Source organism: Elephas maximus, chromosome 9 (genome assembly GCF_024166365.1).
Source record: "Elephas maximus indicus isolate mEleMax1 chromosome 9, mEleMax1 primary haplotype, whole genome shotgun sequence".
NCBI lineage: Eukaryota > Metazoa > Chordata > Mammalia > Proboscidea > Elephantidae > Elephas > Elephas maximus.
This window is the reverse complement of record NC_064827.1, coordinates 118096691-118119811: the sequence shown is the minus strand read 5'-3', so window position 1 is coordinate 118119811 and position 23121 is coordinate 118096691. Positions and strand designations below refer to the sequence as shown.

General features: G+C 37.8%; 1 protein-coding gene across 15 annotated transcripts in view; it reads right to left on the bottom strand.

The window, feature by feature from the left end:
* Positions 1-23121, bottom strand: part of AUH (AU RNA binding methylglutaconyl-CoA hydratase) — a 212427-nt gene that overhangs the window by 114869 nt on the left and 74437 nt on the right. For 13 of the 15 annotated variants that reach the window (XR_007518740.1, XM_049896583.1, XM_049896582.1 and 10 more), the window contains 2 exons: positions 9737-9829; positions 7975-8031 (listed from right to left, as the gene is read on the bottom strand). The exons of 1 other annotated variant lie outside the window; for it this stretch is intronic. Coding sequence is in view for 13 of the 14 variants with exons in the window: in XM_049896583.1 (XP_049752540.1) it covers positions 7975-8031; positions 9737-9829 (150 nt within the window). In the remaining variant the exon portion in view is untranslated. The remainder of the gene's footprint in view (positions 1-7974; positions 8032-9736; positions 9830-23121) is intronic. One more of the 15 variants, XM_049896584.1, reaches the window with a different exon arrangement.

Genomic DNA, 23121 nt, shown 5'->3' with positions numbered 1-23121 from the left:
CTCAAAAAATAATGCTGAATTAAGTGAATAAGTGATGGATCTGGGACACAGTACATGAGCAAGGGAAGCAGCGGCAGGAGATGAGTTTGGTGAAGTAGCCAGGGACCCATCTTGCATGCCTTGTGAACTAAGATTTGTTGATTTCTCCTTCATGGTAGTTGACAGAATCCAAACTGTTCTCTCTAAACAGTAATTCCTGCTCTTAAACTGTCTTCTTACTGTTCTATTTCAATAACTTTATAATAATAAGGCAGTTGTGATACTTGTACTGATGATGTTTAATCTTTCTTACTAGATTTAAGGTGGTCAATTCCTAGGAAGCATCACTGAGTCCTACATACATTGTTTCTTCCACAGCAACAAACAAAATGGCCTGCACACAGTGGGCAGCACATAATCAAAACACATTCCCAGAATGAATGCTAACTCCCAATCACCATGATCACATGTAAAGAAATGGTCACTGAATTACATATTAGTGAGTAAAGAAATGAGACTTTGCAGCACGTGCGTGCGTGTGTGAGTGTATATTAATAAATACATTAAACTTCAGAGAACTGAATGAGTATTAGCCTTGGAGGAAGTCACATTAGGGAGCACTATAGTCACGTTAGGGGACACTATACTAAATCCAACAACGCTGCCCAACGTTCACAACATTTGTAAAACGTTTTATATAAGCCTCTAAGAAAATTAATCTTGTTTTTGTTGTCAAACTTTTCTTTTTCCTGAAATAGTATGACTTTATTAACCAGATTTGGCACAGAAAGATCTTTTGCTATTTATGAAAATCAAATTCAACCTCATGGGACAAAGATGAGTCATGGCAGAGGATATTGAAAAGAACAAGCTCAGATTCTGATGTAAATTCTAACAGGATTTCAAAAAAGGTTATGAGCAAAGCTTTCCAAAATGACTACTGTGTTCAGGACAACACCCACTCACAGGGCTTAAAGAGCAGTTATTACTTCATAGACACAGCTTGAAATACAATTCCTGAAGAACATGCCAACAGTCTGTCTTACTGCTAAACATGACCTACAATGTTCAGTGATGCCCCAAACTTCTCACCCTGGTGAGAAGAAAAGAGAAATCTGGGAACTTTTGTTCTGGTTCCATGAAGCCAGGGAATGGTCAAAGACAGTAAAGTAATGACTAAAGATTCTTTTCTTGAAAACTTTCTAACAAGAGAATGCTAAAAGTGTATCCACCTTAACCAAGTGATCAAAGTTATCATTGTCAAAGGCTGCAATTTTTACAGAAGTAGGCTGCTACATCTTTCTCCCACAGAACTGCTGATAGGTTCACACCTCTGATTGTCCAGTTAGCAGCTGAGTGCTTAACTACTGCACCAACAGGGCTCCTTATAAAACACATTAGATACATAAAAGGGAATATACAGCATCACTCTGTTAGTGTTCTTGGCAAAATTTTTTTTTAACCTAAACCCAAACATGAGGAAATCTTAAGTCAAATCTAGGATGTATAAACCTCAGGAAGGTAATTTGTAAAAACTCCTCAAAAATAATGTTACAGAAACCAAGAGATGGAGGACTTGCCTAGATTACAAAAAAAAAAAAAAAAACCCAGACATAACTAAACGTAATATCACATTTAACTGGATTGGAAAAGAAAACAACAAAGAAAAACAAGTACCGACATTTTGAAACAATTGAGGAAATCTGAATATGGATGTATATTAGATGATATGACTAAATAAATGTTAATATTCTTGGATGTGATAAGAGCGTCATGGTTACTTTGGTGAGTGGTGTCTGGGGTCTTAAATGCTAATGAGCAGCTGCCTAAGATGCATCAATTGCTCTCAACCCACCTGGAGCAAAGGAGAATGAAGAACACCGAAGACACAAGGTAAATATGAGCCCAAAAGACAGAACAGGCCACATAAACCAGAGACTACATTAGCCTGAGACCAGAAGAACTAGATGGTGCCTGGCTACCACCGATGACTGCCCTGACAGGGAACACAACACAGAACCCCTGAAGGAGCAGGAGAACAGTGGGATACAGACCTCAAATTCTCCTAGAAAGACCAGACTTAATGGTCTGACTGAGACTAGAAGGACTCCGGTGGTCATGGCCTCCAGACCTTCTGTTAGCCCAGGACTGGAACCATTCCCAAAGCCAACTCTTCAGACAGGGATTGGACTGCACTATAAGACAGAAAATGACACTTGTGAGGAATGAGCTTCTTGGCTCAAGTAGACACATGAGACTATGTGAGCAGCTCCTGTCTGGAGGCAAGATGAGAAGGCAGAGGGGGACAGAATCTGGTTGAATGGACACGAAAATACAGGGTGGAGAGGAGGAGTGTGCTGTCTCATTAGGGAGAGAGCAGCTAAGAGTACATAGCAAAGTGTGTATAAATTTTTGTATGAGAGACTGACTTGATTTGTAAACTTTCACTTAAAGCACAATAGATAAAATAAAAAACTACTTTCAGTATCAAAAAAAAGTCATGATTATATTACAGAATATCCTTATGATTAGGAAATATATGCTGAAATGTTTAAAAGTGAAGTGTTATGGCAATGTAACTTATTTTGAAATAATCCAGCAAAAAAAAAAAAGGTGCGTGTCCATAAGAGGGAGTTAGGGGAGTGGAATGAGGGAGGGAGAGGTCTTGGTAAAGGTATAAAAGCATTCATTTTACTGTCTAGCAACTTTCTTAACTTTGGTATTTCCAAAACAGAGAGCTGGAGAGAATTAAAAGAGAATTCACAGAGCAGTAGAAATAGTAGACATTTTGAGCATGGTGGTGCATAACCAAGCAAGAAGCCTAACAGTTATCTCAGCTATAATGAGGTTCCTTGACACAAACCCCAAATCCTCCAGTGAAGGAGAGAAAAACAAAGGCCAAGACTGAAAAATCTGCCATTATTTTCAGTATAAATTTAAAGAAATTTTCTAAACTGTCAAATACAAAGATCCTATTCCTTTTAACTTGTTTTATTTAATTCTTATAAATGTCAATTTGTCAGATTTATAACACATATACTTTGTAGACTGGAACATTCTATCTTAAATACTTCATAATATTAAAAAGAAAAAAAAAGAGAGAGAGAAAGCGTTTATTTTTTTCCACAATACTCTCCCCATATTTGGATTTTCCCCCAAACATTTTCTATCCAGCTTTTGGCTGTCCACAGCAGCTCTTGGTTAAAACAGATGAAAAGCTAAGGCTGCTGACAGTAAGGAGCCCTGGTGGTGCAGTGGTTAAGAGCTGGACATCCACTTGTACAAAACTGAAACAGGACCCATACCTCACATCACACACAAGAACTAACTCAAAATGGATCAAAGACCTAAATATAGAACCTAAAACTATAAAGATCATAGAAGAAAAAAATAGGGACAATGCTAGGGGCCCTACTATAAGGCATAAATAGAATGCCAAAGTAACTAAAAATGCACAAATACAAGATGAATTAGATAAAATGGGGCCTCCAAAAAATTAAACACTCACGCTTATCAAAAGACTTCTCCAAAAGAGTAAAAAGAGAACCTACAAACTAGGAAAAAAATTTGGCGACAACACATCCAACAAAGGGTCTCATCTCAAAGATTTATAGAAAACTTTAACACCTCAATAACAAAAAGACAAACAATCCAATTAAAAAATGGACAAAGGATATGAACAGACATTTCACCAAAGAAGGCATTCATACGGCTAACAAAAATATGAAGAAATGCTCACAATCACAAGCCACTGAACTCGAAAAATTTGTTGCCATTGAGTCAATTCCCACTCATAGTGACCCTATAGGATAGTGGAGAACTGTCCCATAGGGTTTCCAAGGAGTAGATGTTGGATTCGAACTGTCAACCTTTCAGTTACCAGCTGAGTTCTTAATCACTGAGCCACTAGGGCTCCCATTAGCCATTAAAAAAAAAAAAAAATTTTTTTTTTTTTTTTAAAATGCTATTAGAGGGATGCAAATCAAAACTACAATGAGATACCATCTCACCCTGCCATTACTGGCACTAATTAAAAACTAAAAGAAAATAACAAATGTTGGAGAGTTAGTGGGGGAAACTGGAACTTATACACTGCTGGAAGGAATGCAAAACGGCACCATCACTGTGGAAAACAGTATGGTGCTTCCTCAAAAAGCTAGAAACAAAATACCATATGGTCCAGCAATCCCACTCCTAGGTACATGCCCTAAAGAAATAAGAGCCGCGACACAAACATAGGCACACCCATGTTCACTGAAGCATTAACCAGAACAGCACAAAGATGGAAACAACCTAAGTGCTCGCCAATGGGTGAATGGATAAACAAACTGTCGTATATACACACAACGGAATACTACACAACAATAAAAAATAATGACAAATCTTCAAGACATCTTACAACAGGGATGAATTTGGAGGACAGTATGCTGAGTGAAAAAAGTCAATCACAAAAGGACTGATATTATGAGACCACTACTATAAAAAAACAAGAAACAATTTACACACAGAAAAACAAAATTCTTTGATGGCTATCAGGGACAGGAGGGAAAATTACCAAATAGATAGAAGATGTGGTAATACTGATAAAGGGAAAAGCAATACACAATACAGGAGAAGTCAGCAAAACATGACCAAGGCATGGGAGGACACTGAGAGGAATGCCAAGAACAAAGGGAAACAATGGTAATAACTATATCATAGACAATCCTGCAACAATAGTATTAACAAACACTAATTTACATATGGAAACACAGGTAGGCAGATATTCCAAGAGGTATGGGAGGGTATAACGGAACACACCCGCCTGTAGATACAGGTTTGGTGGTAGATATTTCTACATAGATAACCATATGTGCTGCTTAATATTAACACAGACAATAAAGCACACGAGGGCCATAGTCAGGGTAACTTCTTAGACATAACCAAACACTTCATGAGACTAAGTTCCTAGACTCAAAGGTGAAGGATCTCAGACTCAGGGGACATCCATGTCAACTGGCACAACATAATTCAAAAAGACAAGATTCTGCACCCTACTTTGGCAAGTAGCGTCTGGGGTCTTAAAATCTTGTGAGGGACCATGAGAAGATACAACTATTGGCCTCTTACTGTGTGGAGCAAAGGAGAGTGAAAAAAACCAAAGACTCAAGGCAGCAGTTAGTCCAAAGGACTAATAATGGACTACATGAATCACAGCCTACACGACTCTGATACCAGAAGAACTACATGGTGCCTGACTACCACTACCAACTGCTCTGACTAGGATGACAACAGAGGATCCCGGAAAGAGCAGGAGAAAAATTATAGAACAAAATACCAAATTCACAAAAAAGACCAGACTTAACTGTCTCACAGAGACTGGAGGAACCCACAAGACTATGGACACAAGACATCCTTCTGAATTGGAACTGAAGTCATGGCTGAAGACCACCTTTCAGCTAAACCACAGATCGGGTCATAAAAAAACAGTAAAACCTGAGAGGAGCGTCCTCCTTAGAACAATCAATTATAAGATGTCAAAAGGGCAACATTTGCCCAAAAGCAAAGATGAGAAGGCAGGAAGTGGTGGAAAACCAAGGTAAAGGAAATGGGGAACCTAAGACGGAAAATGGGAGAGTGCTGACACACCGTGGGGAATAAAACCAATGTCGTGGAACACTTTATGTATAAACTATCAAATTGGAAACTAATTTGCTCTGTAAACTTTCACCTGATGCACAATAAAAAAAATTTTAAAAACCTTATTTACAACAAACTGATGTTTAAAAAATCAGGCTTTACCTAGAATACTTTAATAACCATAATACTAATATAGAAGTGAAAAATTCTGTGTACATCTCTTTTAATCTAAATGTGAATACGTGGCCTCCTATGGAATCAAATTCATTTTTAATTAAAAAGTCCATATGCCATATAGATACATAAGCTATGAGCTATGACCCTGAAAGCTTCATGATATTAAAGGAGCGACTAAAATATATTTCTTTGGGCTCATTTGAAAATAAAATAAAAAGGCAGAAAATCATTCTTTACAAGTAGATAACATATTAAAGCATTCAGACGTTTATGACAGAGAAATTTAGTTAAAAAATTAGAAAAACAACTGCATTTGTGAGAATACAAGGTCAAAATTCAATCAAATTAAAAAAAAATGGATCTAATTAATGGGTCTACTATTGTGAACCATAAAGAAATTTAAACATATTTGGAAGAAAATTGTAATTTCTAGACATCATATAGCAAATAAGAAAAGTTGGAAGGAGCCAAAGCTATCACTCTCATTTCTACATTAAAGCCATCTGATCGAACCAAACAGTACTCTCATACAACTGTTCTACCTTCCAGTGGTTTTAATACTTAAAACATTTCATATTCAAGACATGCCAAATATCCAAATTAGCAAGTTCATCTTCCGCCCACCCCCGACCTCTGCCACCTACTAATCCCTTGTTCAGAAATTACTTAAACATCATCAAAGTCCATTCTTTCTTTAGGACTAGTTTATTCCAGCTATATAAAAGTTAATCTTAAGTACCAATGATTGCTTACTTCTTACAAGAATCTCAGAAACGTGTCATGTTATCCTTTGCCTAAATTTTGTTTTGTTTCACATATTCATTATCTCACAATTCTTTTCAATCAGATCCATTTTCTTTCAAATGCTTCAAATTAGTCAATGAAAAAGATAGTTATTAAATGCTTTTAGCCCACAAAATTAGCATTTTCACAGATTACTGAAACAGAAAATGTATTGAGTCCTACGCACTATTAGGGTAGTCTTCAATTTCACCATAACTTATATTTTAATTTCCACCTATATACCCTAATAAGGAGACACCAGGCAGTCCACACCCACCCAGTGGCTCTGAGAGAAGACCTGACGGATCTACTTCTGTAAAGATTACAGGCAAGAAAACCTTATGGGGCAGTTCTGCTCTGTCACATGGGGTCACTATGAGTCAGAATCAACTTGACAGCACCTAACAAATATCCTAATGAGGATAAATACCCTATATAATGATAAACTTAACCACACATTTTTATCCTATTCATATACAAGCACCTCCGGAATGTTCTACAATGTCTTTAATTACACACATTCTTAAACGAAGCCTACTTTTTAAAAGAATGACTTCAGAAAAGAATATCTCCAAATTGTCTGAATCAGACAAAATTATAAAAGATTTAGATTTACTGGGTGAGAAAAATTTTGTTATAAATGATGAAAAAAGTGCTTTTTTAAAAGATTCTTCCAACAGAAGCAGCTCACGTATCTTTTCTGTAGTAACCTCTTCAACTCCAAATTCAGGCTACTCCCTACCATGCATGACCTTTGTCCTGCCTCAGAGAAAAACAAAAGGTGGCATCAGGCATCACGCTCCTTTCTGATTGTGTGCACAAAGGACTCTGCAGGGCAAACGTATTTACATACACACATACAATTATCAAAATATCTATGAGATTCTTTAAGAAAACAGATCCAGCGATAAAAACGTCATTTGTACAATAATTACAAAATTAAGAATACAGAAAAGCACAGGGAGAGAGCAGGAAAGAGAGCAGCAACCAGAGTACCTGTCATCTATACCACCCTCCTGATCTAAAAAGGCACATATCTGAATAAGGACTCCGCTAGGGCACAAACAATATAGCATTAGTCTCTTCATCCAAAATGTTGTAAGTTTCGGAAATAGCCGTTTCAATGAACACCCTTTTGGCCTATACCCTGCTTTTGAGAACGAATTGAGAGATGCTGTTGTTGTTGTTAGGTGCCATCGAGTCGATTTCAACTCATAACAACCCCATGTGACGGAGTAGAACTGCCTCATGGGGTTTTCTAGGCTGTAACCTTTATGGGAGCAGATTGCCAGGTCTTTCTCCCACAGAGCCTCTGGGTGGGTTTGAACTGCCAAACTTCTGATTGGCAGCCAAGTGCTTAACAGATGTGCCACCAGGGCTCTTTCTAATTGAGAGACAGGTGTAAACAATTCATACCTGCACCAGGAATAATTGCCAGCTTTGTTTCCACCAGGCCCATTTTTGCAGAGGAGGCTAAAAAGAAAGAAAATTAATGAGCATCCATATCATCAAAATAAAATACAGTGACTTGGAAGAAGTTAATAAAATAAAATGTATTTGAAATACCACCTACTGATTGAACTTGTGTCACGATTTTCTTTTTTTCTTTAATCACTTCAGAAGGCATTTAGTGACGGAAATGCGTAAACATTCTAAATAACACTAAGAGCATCACACAATGTTTTCTGTTAAAAATGGCTTGGCAGTAAATGAGTTTTTCGGACAGCAAGGCTGTAACTATATTACTACTACTCATAACAACCCTGCTATCACCAAGCCGCGTTTGAGGGCTCAGACCCCATTCATTACTCAGGGTCAGAAGGCTCAGAGGCTGTTTCTGAGAAGCATGAATTCTTCAACTGCCTGAACAGCCCCCTAGATCAAACAGCTTCATCTATCCCATCACATACGGCAACTTTTCAAGACCAGAGCTCTAGTTACTTTCTGACAAATGGTTTCACTGTTCTGACAGCTGGACAGAGTTCCTCTCTCCATGTTTGTTTTTCTTAAAACATCATAATTGCTTCTTTATTTGCATATCCAAATACATTTGAACTACTTCCTATAGCTTAAAGCCTAGAATCTGCATTCTTTCAGAAATGGATACATATACTTTACATGTTCAATTTAAAACCTACTGATTTCAGAGAAGAAAATAGGAACCTAAAATAAAGGAGAAAAGGGTAAAAGCATATACATGGATTACAACTACAAATCTCAGGAAAGTCACCACAAAATTATTTTAAAAAATGTAATTATGCTGACTCGGCTTTCAAGAGGCAGCTACATCAGAAGAGATAGTGAGAACTGGGGAAAGAATAGTGACAAATATTTTCTGCCTGCTTCACCTAGTACTCGACCCCAGAGCCTGTCTTAGGTCCCACCTGATGAGAAAGCGAGGACGCGGACCAGAGTTGAGACTACAGAGAACAGTGAGGACAATCAGAACAGCAGCTCTGTCAACAGCACTCTGGCAAGGAGCAAGAGTAGGGGCTGGGAAGCCAGAATGCCTGGGTTAAAGCCCGGCCTCGGCCACTTACCTTGGGCATGCTACTTAATCCCTCTGCCCCAGTTTCCTCGTGTACAACCAAGTTCCTACCTCACAGGCTGTTAGGGAGACTAAGGGAGTTAACGCCCGTCAGGTGCTTAGAACAGCGCTGGGCATCTGGTCAACACACTTGGGTAGCACTAATTGTTTTCATTATTATTTTCATAATCACCTTTTATACAAGCCTCAAAGAACCATGCAAGAAAAAGTGAACCTCAAAAACACTGATTTATTATTACCGTAAAAAAAAAAAAAAAAAGTAGCTAACAGTAATTAAATGCTTGTGCTAGGCACATGCCAAAGGTTAATTCATGTACCGTTCACAGCAGCAACTGTCATTTTCCCCATTCAGAGAGGAGGAAGCTAACCTGAAAAGGCCAGGGCCTAAGATCGAAACAGTTCTCTCTCGCCCAAATCTTCCTCTTTTCCTACTGCTAGGATTGCGCAAAAGACTGCAACGACTGCTTTTACTGGGAATTTTAAATACACCACATTAAGCCCAAAAGGTGATTTTTTTCTAAGTGTTCTACTCAACAAAAGGAAACAGAATAAAATATTTGGAATTATATGAAGAGTCAACACAAACCTTATCTTTTTAACAATTATGTTTTTTATAGGATTAATTCTCACCTGCCACTCGTATATCACATGCTAAAGCCAGTTCGAGACCACCGCCTAATGCCAGTCCGTCTATGGCTGCAATAGTTGGCACTGGGAGGTTAGCTGAAACAGAAGGAAGAATTCTGTGCTTCTTACTATGCATTTCCTTTCAGTTTTTCTTGGTAAATATATGTTTAAATGGAACATATATCCCAAGATAGAGTTTTAACATAAGCATTTCCTCCATCATTATTTCTCTAAAGCATTATTTAATGATTGTACAGCATTCCCTCAACGAGTGTACAATATCTCTAAACCCTCCCTCACTGAATTATTTTGATAATTATTTCATAAATATTTTTTGTTTAATTAACAGAATCACAGTTCCTATGACTCCTTAGAGTCTGAAGTCTTTTATGGCATGTTTGGTTTACGTAAATTTCAAGTTGAAAAAGAATGAGTAGGTATAATTGCAAAACTGATGATCCTTTATGGGCTTTGAATGACAGAGAAGTGACATCAACTCAAATGAAAAAGAAGCAGTCCAGGTGGTCACTGAACCAAAAAAAAAAAACTAACCCACTACCGTGGAGTTGATTTCTACTCATAACAACCCTCTAGGACAGAGCAGAACCACCCCCATACAGTTTCCAAACAGCACCTGACCTTTTGGTTAGCAGCTGAGCTCTTAACCCTATGTCACCTTTAGCGAAGTCTACTATAAAAAAGTAGGGTAAATTTGTTCTGTTGTACATGGGGTCACTATGAGTCGGAACCAACTCGATGGCACCTAACGACACATAACAACAACAACTATAAAAGGGACCTAGAAAATGATCATGCTCTACAAAATACCACAAGTCAGTAAAGAGTTTCTAGACGGAAGAGGCTCTGAGCAAGAACAGAAAAACATGACTGGGAAGGAAAGGTTAGCTAATCACAGAGCTGAAAACTAGTCTGCTTTGAGTACAGAAACAAAATGTTATTTTAACGAGAATTTTGTGAATTATACACATTTTATCTATATAACTGGTTCAAGAAGTGACTGTTATTATTAATTTTATTAATTTTATTTTTAACTATAGGAATGTAAAACTAGGCTGGTCATATTTAATACATAAATTGTTGTTGTTAGGTGCCATCGCGTTGGTTCTGACTCATAGCGACCCTGTGCACAACAGAACAAAACACTGCCTGGTCCTGTGCCACCCTTACAATCGTTGTTATGCTTGAGCTCATTGTTTCAGCCACTGTGTCAATCCACCTGGTTGAGGGTCTTCCTCTTTTCTGCTGACCCTGTACTCTGCCAAGCATGATGTCCTTCTCCAGGGACTGATCCCTCCTGACAACATGTCCACAGTATGTAAGACACAGCCTCGAACGTGGATATTAGGCAGGTATCATACTCCAAAACCTCTCTCTCCACAAGCATTTTGACTTGTCAAATTCCTCAGTCAGAGGTCCATTCCTTGATCCCTTTTAAAATACATACATTTGCGGAACTACACTGAGTCTTACTCATTCAGACATAAATGAATTTTGTCAGATTTATCTATTCTGAGATGAAAGAGCCCTGATGCTGCAGTAGCTAAGAGCTTGGCTGCTAACCCAAGGTCAGTGGTTCAAACCCAGCAGTTACTCTGATGGGGCAGTTCTATTCTGTACCACAGAGTCACCATGAGTTGGAATCCACTTACTGGTAATGGGTTTGGGTTTGGGTTACTCTGAGATGGAAGTCTGAAGAAATTGGGTGGAGCACGTGTAAGAAGCTAACCACCTGAGGCAGAAGCAGCACCAAAGGAGGAGAGGTGAAACGGCAGAGATGGATGGTGCTTTCGCATGGTACGTATTTCACTGCCTGTGCCTGTCTGAACATTTGGGGAGAAGTGGGTGCAAAGAGAAGGGTAAATTCAATGTGCTTCACAAAATGTACTTTACAGTATGCTTGGTGAAAAAAAATTAACAGTTATGTCAGAGCTCGTAAACCAGGAAATTAATGTACACATAATGTCTACTTAAAAAATCAAATAAGTCATACAATGGCAAATTAATCTGCATGGTTCCCAAGGTCATCTCAAGCTACTGCAAGTGAAATGGGACAGTTCTGTTACTAGCTCTTAACTCTTCTTCCTTCTCAAGGCCCTTGATTTATAGATTGTATTTCTAGACCCCATCTACTACCTCCCCAATCTCACATCTCTCCCATCAAAAACCTTCCCTCTAGCTAGTCTCCCTGTACAGACAAGCTTCTAGGGGGAGCAGAGTGAATGCACAGCCACCCATACCCACTCACCTCCAACTTCCGGCAACATGAACCTGATCCCCTCCAACTCACTAAGACTTCTCTTGTTCAGGCTACCATCAACATTATAATGGGCAATATTCAGTTCCAATTAAACTTGTTTTGAACCAGAATGCTCCCCAGGAGCAAGGGTGGCGAGACTACGCCTCACATACTTTGGACATGTTGTCAGGAGGGATCAGTCCCTGGAGAAGGACTCTGTGCTCCGGTAAAGAGGAGGGGTCAGCAGAAAAGAGGAAGGTGCTCAAGGAGATGGACTGACACAGTGTTTGCAACAATGGGCTCAAGTGTGACAATGACTGTGAGGATAGCACAGGACCGGGCAGTATTTCATCCTGTTATACACAGGGTTGCTTGCTTTGAGATTCAACAGCACCTAACAACAACAACATTAAGCTTGTTGCCTCTGACAACCAGAGACATTATTCCTGGACAGCCTCATCCCTCTAGAACTTGTCTCTTCATTTGCCTGCTGGGTCCTCGTCTTTCCTGCCTTACCTTCTACCTCTGGTTCTTTCTCAGCCTTGTCTCCCTCCGAATCTAAGATCTGCCCAGGAGGTCTCATTCGTATCCATAACTTTACCACTGAAAATACCAATGGTTTTCAAATCTTTACCTCAAATCAAAACTTCTCTCTAAACTTTATAGCCACCTGCCTGTTGGACATCTCCACTTAAATGCTTTATCATGTTCAAACAACTGCCTCTCAATCCTTCTTCTAGATTCTATCTCACAGTTAGTAGCACCTCCATTCACCAAGTCATCCAAGTCAGAAACCTAGAAGTCACCCCAGATGCCCTCTTTTCCAATTCCCTCACATCCCACTGTTTTCTAAGTCCTGTCTAAAGTTCACAAATCTGTGAGCTCCCCCACCATTCTACTGCCAGAGCTCTGGGTCCCATCATTTCTCACCAGCAGACGTCCCAAACTGATCTACTTCACCTGCAGTTCACCTCCCTCCAATCCATCTTCCACATTCCTGCAGGATAATCTTTCTCAGATGCAAACCTAGTCATGTTATCCCCCTAATTAAAATTGCCCAATGATTTATACCAACTTTAAGATAAAAATGGAGTTTTAGCATGGCACGTAAGGCACCTGATGAACTAAGTTCTGCCTACCCACCCAATCTCTTCTCCAACCTCAGACACATACCCTATGTTCCACTCCCAAACCACTTAAAGCACCTCTAGAAGGGATTCCCACTCAAGCCCTCCACACCTGGGCAAAGGCTCTTCTCTCTGCCTAGAATGCCTAGTTAGCCCCTACTTCTCTTTCAAGGCGCTGCTCCAGTGTCCCTTCCTCTATGCTTCTGTGACACTCTGTAGGCACTCTCTGATTAGAGCATTCACTACAGTATTGCTCATTCTGAAACAAAGATTAATGTCAGTCACATCGCTGCTGGTTAATAACATCCTTCTTATCACTCTGGGACAAACCACAAGAAACCACAAGGTTTTTTACTTCCTTGTCCGTCTTTATTACCTTTAACCAGTTATCTTACCTACTTTTCTTTAAAATATCTTTCTGTTTATATGCAGTCCTACAAAGTTATAAGGAAAAAAATAAAGACTGGAAAGAGCTCCTAAGGCTGGAGAGAGCAACAAAGAAGAGAGCGTCAATTCTCTCTCTCTCTGTTGTGTGAAAATGCTGGTCGTGTGAATACCAAAGGCACTCATTAAATACTTGCTGGAAGCTGGCTATTCAAGAACAACAAATAGAAAACAGAGTTAAAAGGGCCTCCAAAATCAAAACCAGGCCTGAAATATCTGTATTACTGAAGCTAAAAGCGAGTTTCAGCTTCTGCAAACTCCCAAGAAATGCCTAATAAACAGGGTTATTTCATATGTCTTAGATTTTTCCCTAAACATGGAAACAAACTGATGCAATTTATACAGAAAGAGGCATTTTTGGCAATACCAAATTGTGCACTGAAAATATACACTAGAGGAAGGGTTGAAGGAATAAGCTGACTAAAAATTACAGTAATAATATTCCATGGCTTCATAAGCCCTGAAGCACAACAAACAGAAACAAATAGGAGGATTTTGCTTAGAATTTCTGGTAACCTACAATTTTCTTAATATAGTAACACAAAGGAAACCACTGCCTTAAAAAACACTTGACAGGTTTTGCTCTACATTTTTATTAGTTAATATTCTCAAATTTTATACTTAAATATGACAATGAATAGAAACTTAAAAAACCATTATATCTTTAGAAGTATAAAATTTTACTGAAATAAATGAACATGCCCCCTCTCATTGTCAGAGGTAGTATAAAAAAGAAATGTATTACATTGACAAAATAATATGATGGGGGACGCATTCAGTAGACAGGCCTCAGGTACACAGGGCTTTGAGTGTGGGATTACATGGTGGAGTAGGAGATGAGGAAACACACGCCAAGTGTAAGGGGGCTGACCTGGGAGTTGGGGGGCTAAGTCACCGCAGCAGGACCTCCTGGCGCTGCTCACTCTGCCCTGAGTCAGCTCGTGCTCAGGCTCTCTTAATTCCAAGCTGGAGAATTAACAATTTTCCCTTATATGTTTCTACTTCTTCGAATTAATGAATTTTTTGAAATTTGATAGTTAAGAACTAGGAGTCCCGGTGGTGCGGTCACCAGCCACTCCGTGGGAGAAAGCTGGGGCAGTCCGCTCCCATAAAGACTTACAGCCTTGGAAACCCTGCGGGGCAGTTCTACTCTGTCTGTATAGTTGCTGTGAATTGGAATAGACTCGAAGGCAATTTTTTTTTATAGCCAAGAACTGAGATTTTACGTTTCTAAAGGGGAAAAAAATTTGTTATTACAACATATATTTCATATAACATGAAATAAAGAAATCTGGGGTCTTCATATAAAAAGAACGAAGAATATAAGATACTAACATTCTCAAATTATTAAATAGGTTAACAACACTTCCAAATATTAATGCAAATTACCATTCTAGAAAGCAGTCTGCAATTTTTTTTTTTTTTTTTTACTAAAAAAATTTTTAGGACCTAAATGTGAAAAGTAAAACCATAAAATTCTTAAAACAAAATGTACGGGTGAAGTTGTGGGACCTAATGTTCAATGACAGATATGACAACAAAAGCTCAAGCTGCAAAAGAAAAAACAGATCACCAGGACCTCATAAACATTAAATACTCTTGTACATCCAAGGACTTCATCAAAAAAGTGAGAAGACGACCTAAGTTGGGGAGAAAATTTTCAGAAACCATATATAAGGACCTAATATCCAAAATACATATAAAACATCTACAACTTATCAACAAAAAGACAAAAAAAATTTTTTAAACGGGCAGAAAACTTGAAAGGACAGTTTACCAGAAAGGATATTCAAATGGCCAACGTGCACATGAAAAGATGCTCAACATCACTAGCCAGTGGGGAGATCTAAATCAAAACCACAGTGAGATATATCACCTCACCCCCATTAGAACTGCAATGATCTAAAAACTGAAAAACTATAGGTGCTGGCAAGATCGTAAAGAAACTGGAACCATCATCCATTGTTGGTGGGAAAGAAGAGCCACCGTGGAGAAGAGTGTGGCAGTCCCCCAACATGTCCAACACAGCACTACCATATGACCTGTCGATCCCAATCCAAGGTATATACCCACAAGAAGTCAAGGTGGGAGTACAAACAGAAACCTGTACACCAATGTTTACTGCAGTACTTTTCACAATAGCCAAAAGGTGGAAACAGTGGAAATGTCCATCAACAAATGAATGGATAAACAAACTGTGGTATATACATATAATGGAATACTACTCAGCCATAAAGAGAAACAAAGTCCTGCCACAACATAGACGAACCTTGAAAACATTATGCTGAGTAAAATAAGTCAGTTGCAAAAGGACAAATACTGTATGATCTCACTTATATGAAATAAGTAACTATATAGAAACCAAAGATTATGAATGTTTACCAGTGCTAAGAGTGAGGCAGAAAACGGACGTTTTTGGTTGTGAGGCACTGAGTTTATATCACAATGGTGAAATACTTTGGAAAAGGACAGCGATAATGGTTGTATAACATAAAAAATGTTAGCCAACAGTATTGAATTATAAAGGTGGAAGTTGCTGTCTTGGCAAAATGTTTTAGTGTGTACATTTTCACCACAATAAAAAGAACTGTTTAAGTAGAATAGCTTTATTATTATCCAATGAGTAATTAAATATTAACTGTTTTACAATGTTATAAATCCTAAAGCTACATTTTACCTTTTCAAATAATACTAATTTTTCCCTAAGATTTTTTTTTTGGGGGGAAATCTTTTTCAGGAAAATATATATATAATCTCAAAACATATGCCAGCTTCACAGTTACCTCATATGCTTGTTTTTACATGAAATGTTTCTTTTTCTTGGTGATACTGAATAATCTTTAAAAAATTCAAAAAACACCGTTATAATGGTAGATTACCAATTTAAAAGAGCTGAAGAAACAGCAAAATGGCAGCTGTAGAGTGCAACTTCATAAAATAATAACTGCAAATCCAATGAGCAATGTGCATTCCCAACAGCAATACAAAGAAATGATGACTCAAGCTGTTATGCAAGCCACAGCAGGATTAGATGCTATTTAGAGTATAGTACCAGGAAATGAGCCAGGTATGACAAATAAAATAATAATCCTTTGAAAAGCTCCTGAAAATATAATTACAGCAAACAGTTTTGCTATTTTAAGAAGAAGAAGAAGAAAAAAAAAAGAAACCTCTGGTATACTTCGAGTAGTCTGTAAGAGAACATCACCCTGCCTAAGACAACTGGAGTCCGAGGGGAAAAATCAAAATACCTACTTTCACTTCTCAGATACGACACATAATGTAGGTAAATTAATTTGTATGCTTCTAGAAAAATATAAACCGTTCAATTATTAAGAGAAAAATACTAGTGTCAGTCACATGATTTTTAAATTTGGTTTTATTTGAAGACTAATGTCCTTAGGCAAAACAGAAAGATCAACTATTTCAACAGACTGGATCACCGCCAGGACCGAGGAGAACGACACGCATTCACAGTGGTGTGGTCTACAGCCATCTTTAAGCACCTGTTTCTGCCCTGGGCAAAATTTGATGGGCAAGAGATTTGGTTGCCATGCAAGGTGTATGCTGCCTTTGTTTTCTAAGAAAGTGGTTAAGTTACCAGCGGGGCTTCAACCCATAATTTTTCCCGATCTGGTCTATTTTGGTGTTGCTTCCTCAGCCACGACTGAACCTGGAAGAATTGGTTTGAAGCCCTGCATAAAATAAGCAATGAAGAGGGGGAAAAGAAGTTTCTGCTCTTAGAAACGCAGTTCTCACCCTTGAGTATACAATGGAATTACCTGGGAGCTCAGACTTTTAAAAATACTCATGCCCATCCCTGAGATTCTGATTTAACTGGTCTAGGCTGCAGTGTGCAGCCTAAGTGCTGGGGTTTTTAAAAGCTTCATGGTCACATTAACTCTCAAGCTCCATAACCTTGCTATTCAAAGTGCGATCGGTGGGGCAGCAGCATTATCACCTGGGAGCTTGATGGGTAAGTAGAATTCCAAGCCCCTCTACCAGACCTGATGAACCAGAATCTGCATTTTATAAGATTCCCAGATGATTTATATGCACAGTAAAGTTTGAGAAGTACTAGATGTCAAAAAAAACTGATACTTTCACCATTCCGTAGGATAACATCCTAATCCACTACATTGACTATGATGCTGATAGGAGGAAGCAAAGAACCTTAATGCTTCGGTTAAGACCCATACATATTGGCAAAGACTTGCACACAAATGTTTGTAGCAGCTTTATTCATAATAGTAAAAAACTAGAAACAATTCAAACATCCATCAACAGGTGAATGGACAGTCACATTGTGGCATATCCATACAGTGAAAAAATACTCAGAAATAAAAAGTAATTAATTACTGATTATATTCAATTTATATAAAAGTCTGAAAATTGGAAATTAATCCTAAGTGATAGAAGGCTGTTCAGCAGTTGCCTGGGGACAGGTGGGGGAATAAGGGTGGGTTGGAGAGGTATTACCAAAGAACACGTGAAAGCTTCTGGGGGTAATGGATATGTTCACTATATTAATCGTGGTGACGGTTTCACAGGCCGAAAGTTATTAAATTGTACACTTTAATATGTACAATTTATTATATGTCAATTATACCTCAATAAAGTTTTAAAAAATCATATAATCTTATTAATATGAAAATGATAAAATCAACAAAAGAGTATACTAATTTCCCCACCTTTTATAAACAGGAGTTAAATCAAGAGATATAATTTAAAACTGCTAAATCAAGTAATAGATGCATAAATTTAACTCTTTGGTGACCCAATTATTTTCTGCTTTGAATTTTTTTTGTTTGATACCATGTGTTCTCATTAATGGAAGCATGCTGAATCACTGAGTGTGTCTGAATTTTTGGTTGGTAGCATGGATTTTTTTTCTTGCCCTCTCCCACAAGCTTACCCTTACTATCCCAAGGTACGTATGTTATACCACTAACTCTACGCTAGAGTCTCCACACGATCCACTGGTACATATGTGTGCCACATAAAATTTTTCTTATTTTCTATTTTTCTACGCACCAAATAACACAGCAGCAGCATCGATAAAGCAAAAGCATGATAAACGATAAATTCAAAACAATACCAATGTCACAGCCCTTCTCTGACCATTATGCAACAGTCATGAAAAGTACAACAAATAACATAGCCAACTGAGAAAAGACTAATGTGGATGGCCTGGAGGTACATTTCTTCCCCCTTTTGGTAGCTTAGCAGAGACAGCTGGCTCAAGAGGTGAGGATAAGCTCAGTAGTGGTACAGGCTAATGCCACCAGCCTCTTTCTAGCACGGCCACTTTCCCAATCAGAAAGTGTCTAGTGTACATAGCTGTAGAGACGCTCTCTTCGGGCCCCTCTCTCCTGAAACTTTGGGCCTCAAAATTTTTTCTACCCTATTGGATTCCATATTTGTCTGACTGGCAAATTTAAAAACAAATGTTTTCCTCCTTCCCTGCCCTTTCCAGTGCCTATGTAAATGGCATGCTGTGAGTTATATCAAGGGTCAGCCAGCCTCAGCGGAGTCCAGTGCTGCTCAGACTGGGTAAATTGGCCTAACCCTGGAGATCTGTGTGAGCAAATCCACTAAGTCAACAGATTCGAAGCCACATCTTCAGCATAGTTATTATTTGTAATAAAGAAAATATTTTGCCTTTTTTTTTTTCCTGCTTTACTCTCTATTTTGTTTTTTAATTTATTTAGAACCTGAGAGGGAAGGAGGATTTCTATTTATTAGGATACTCTCAAAATCCCAGTAATAAAAAATTATTTCCAGTAATATATACAATAATATTTTGTGTATCATTGTTTATAACAGCAAAAAACCTAAAAATTACCTAACTGCCCATCAATACATGGACAGTTAAATACATTATGGTATGTCCATAGCAAAGAATACTATGAAATCATTGAAAAGAATGTGGTGGTAAAAATCCACGCTAAAGAAAACAAGACCTCAAGTTACTCCCAGAAATAAAATTTCATATGCAATGTCCATCACAATCACACAGTAAAAGACAACCAGATGTACAAGGAAATAAGTACAGTACGAGTCAGCAGAAAGAACAATAGGAAGATTCACATAAAATTAAAATCTATAATCATCACTGACTCTGCAATAAAGAAATGAAGCTAAACAGGAAACTATAAATAATAAAAAGTGGCAAAACCGATTCTAAAAAAGAACCAGAAAGAACTGAAAAAAAAATTTTTAATGCAATTACAAAAGTGATGTTTGCAATTAACAATAAACGAGATACGGCTTATGAGAAAATAAGTCAGCTGGAAGGCAAGTGAGAAGAAGCTATTCAGAGAGAGATAAGGAGACACAAACTGCTGGAAAAAAACAGAAAAGCGGTAGAGACATAAAGGATATAGTAAGAAGAAAGGATGATGTAAGTTTAATTGGCAGAAGATAAATGATACAGGCATCATCTTAATGAGTTTAAAATAAAACAGCAAATTACACCCGAAGAAAGGAATTAATAAAAATTAGAATAAGAATTAATAAACGTTATCAAGGATCATCAAAGATCCAAATTAATTTTTCAAAATGTCTAATAAAATTGATAAGCCGCTGATGAGGAAAGAAAAAAAAAAGACATAAACAACTAACATCAGAAATGAAAAGGGGGCATCACTGTTGACCCCATAGGCATTAAACAGGTAAGAGAACATTTTTAATTACTTTATACCAATACTTTTGAAAATGTAGATAAAATGGACAAATTACTACAAAATTATAAATTTCTAAAAATAAAACAAAATCTAGAAAATCTGTTTATGTTGTTATTTTCATATATATATTTGCACCTAAGCTATATACCAATGTGTGTAGAACACATAAGGGGCCCTAGCAGCACAATGTTTAAGCCGGCAATCTGAACCCACCTGGGGGCACTGCGGTAGAAAGACCTGACTATCTGCTTCCACAAAGATCACAGCCTGAAACTCTATACGGCAGTTCCACTCTGTCACATGGGATCACTGTGAGGTGAAAATCAATTCAACGGCACATAGCAACATAGAATATATATTCAAGTAAAAGCTGAAGAAAATCTGAAAATATACACGTTAAATTAGCAAACTGCCTACTCATATGGAAGAGAAACGGATGGGGAAAAGTCGCTGAAAAGAATTTTAGATTTTTACTGTACAGACACACGTACAGACAGTCTCCAGGCTACGGACAAGATCCGCTCCTAAGTGTGTCTTTAAGTCGAATTTGCGAATTTGTAGGTACATCGGGACAGGTGCACATAGCTCTCGTTTAGCCTCCTGTAAGTGCAAGGACAGGCTGAAACCTTTTCCAGGATTCAAAAGCTGTATGTGCAGCAGGTGAAGGTGACTGTGGCCGAGATTTGCTGGGAGTAGGGGCTGGCTGGCTCACTCGTCTCAAAGTGAGGGCAAATTCACGTAACATTAAAAGGCAAGCATGACTCGTCCCTGATTCGGACGTTCATAACCCAGAGACTACCAGGTAGTCCTTGTGGAATTAAAAACAAGCACAGAAAAGCTAAGAATTATTCAGGTGAGTTCCGATTTTGGTCTTTTCAAATTCTAGCATATCCTAGGGTAATATTTTGGAGTGAGTGACAGAGCTTGGTTGACAAACCCATTACTGCTGTTATATTTAGCACAAAACAGTACATAGTACAGTTTTCATAAAAGTTGGCAAAAGTCATAATGTGATTAACATCCAATGAAAGTCAGCAGAGAGCGATGTTAGCAACACATAAGGGAAAACAACTGACTCTTAGATACTTGTTTTCATTTTTCATCATTCTTGGCAAGAGGATAAAGAAAAATAAAATTAAGGTCTGCAAGCCAGTACTCGGAAAACTAATTAAGATGGTTAATTAGAGTGTTTCATCAACCAGTCTTTCACGTACCATAATTCAACACTGCTAATTTCTAGTTACGGTACCAAATTAGAAAAATAAAAAAGTAACGTACATGCTGAATTGTATCCAATTTAGCAACATTACTTATTTAAAAAGTGGACAGTGAGCATAAACAAACATTTCACATCAGCTTGGCAGACTGACAAACAGTTCTGCAAACCTTAAAAATGTTCTTGATTAAGCAATTCTCAACATCTAAAATAAAAGCCAAATAATTATTTAGGCAATACCAAACAAAATATGACAGGTGCATATAAAAAAAAAAAAATTTTTTTTTTATATTCTCTGAAGTTACATTACAATAACAAATACTGTGGAACCAATTAAATATTATTAGAATAAGCTATGCTTTATTTCAGATAAACAAGAATGAAACACCTGAAAAAGCTCTAAGGCTTGTATAAAGTGGTGGTAAACCATTAAAATCTTAAAAAAAAAAAAAACCTCTGGCTTTTTGTGAAAAAGTATCATATACCTTTAAAATCAAACAGAAAGCTTAAAAGGGATATACCTTGAATTTATGCACATTTTTTTTGCATTCATTACTCCAGACTGCTCATTTCTAATTTGAGGTGGTAGAAAGAATTTTAAATGCATTCATACTTTATAAGCACATTTCTTTAACATTTTATGTAATTAAAAAGAATATAATTGACTAAATGTGTTAAGTGACAAATACAACACTTAAAACTTTGATAAAAAATTCATGCCTTATGCATATTCAAAGATACTCAATCTTACATCAGAGACTATTACAAAACCATGATAAAGCAAATGTTATGCTTCATAGAACCGTATGTACATATTTTTGAAAAAAAGACATTTAAATACTATCTTACATAGCATCTACATTTTGATGACTCCCAAATTTACATCTCACGCCTGGATTACTGGCCTAACTCCCAACTCATACCTAGTTATCATCTACCTGACATCCCCACTTGGATGTCTACTAGGCATAGTTACCTTCACATATCAAAACTGAACTCCTGGTCTACACCTCCCACTCTATCTAGCAATGGGATGGCTATCACAATTTACTATCACAATCAACAATCAAACAACTCTATCCTCGGTTATATCCTACGGATAACTTGGGCAGCAAGTACAGGCAGGCAGAAAGGAGTTCCAGGAGAGGGTCCAACCTGAGGATGAGAGGAAAACACTCGACAGAATGTGGCTTCCAGTCAATTCCTCTTTCAGCCGGATACCTGCCATGTGGCAGTTACTACACTGAAAAAAAAAAAACTAGATACTGGATATAATCAAATCTTTAACGGTTTCCCTCGAGTCAATCCCGACTCATGGTGAATCCACGTGCGTCAGAGCACAACTGTGCTCCAGAGGGTTTTCAATGACTGATTTTTCAGAAGTAAAGAGCCAAGCCTTTCTTCCAAGATACTAGAAATAGACGGAGAAACAAACAAAAAGAACTCCTGTGGTTCTTACAACAGGGAGTAGAGAATAAAAAGTAGTGTGTAGATCAAGAGCAAGAAGACTGGTGTGAAACTGACAGGATGTCAGAACAATCACCAGGAGTCCCAACTAGATTCCTACCCTGGAAGGGATCAGAATACTAGAGGGAAGCAGAGCACAAATGGAATGGAAATACTCAAGGCAGAGGCCTAATTCAAGTAGTCGAGTGGGA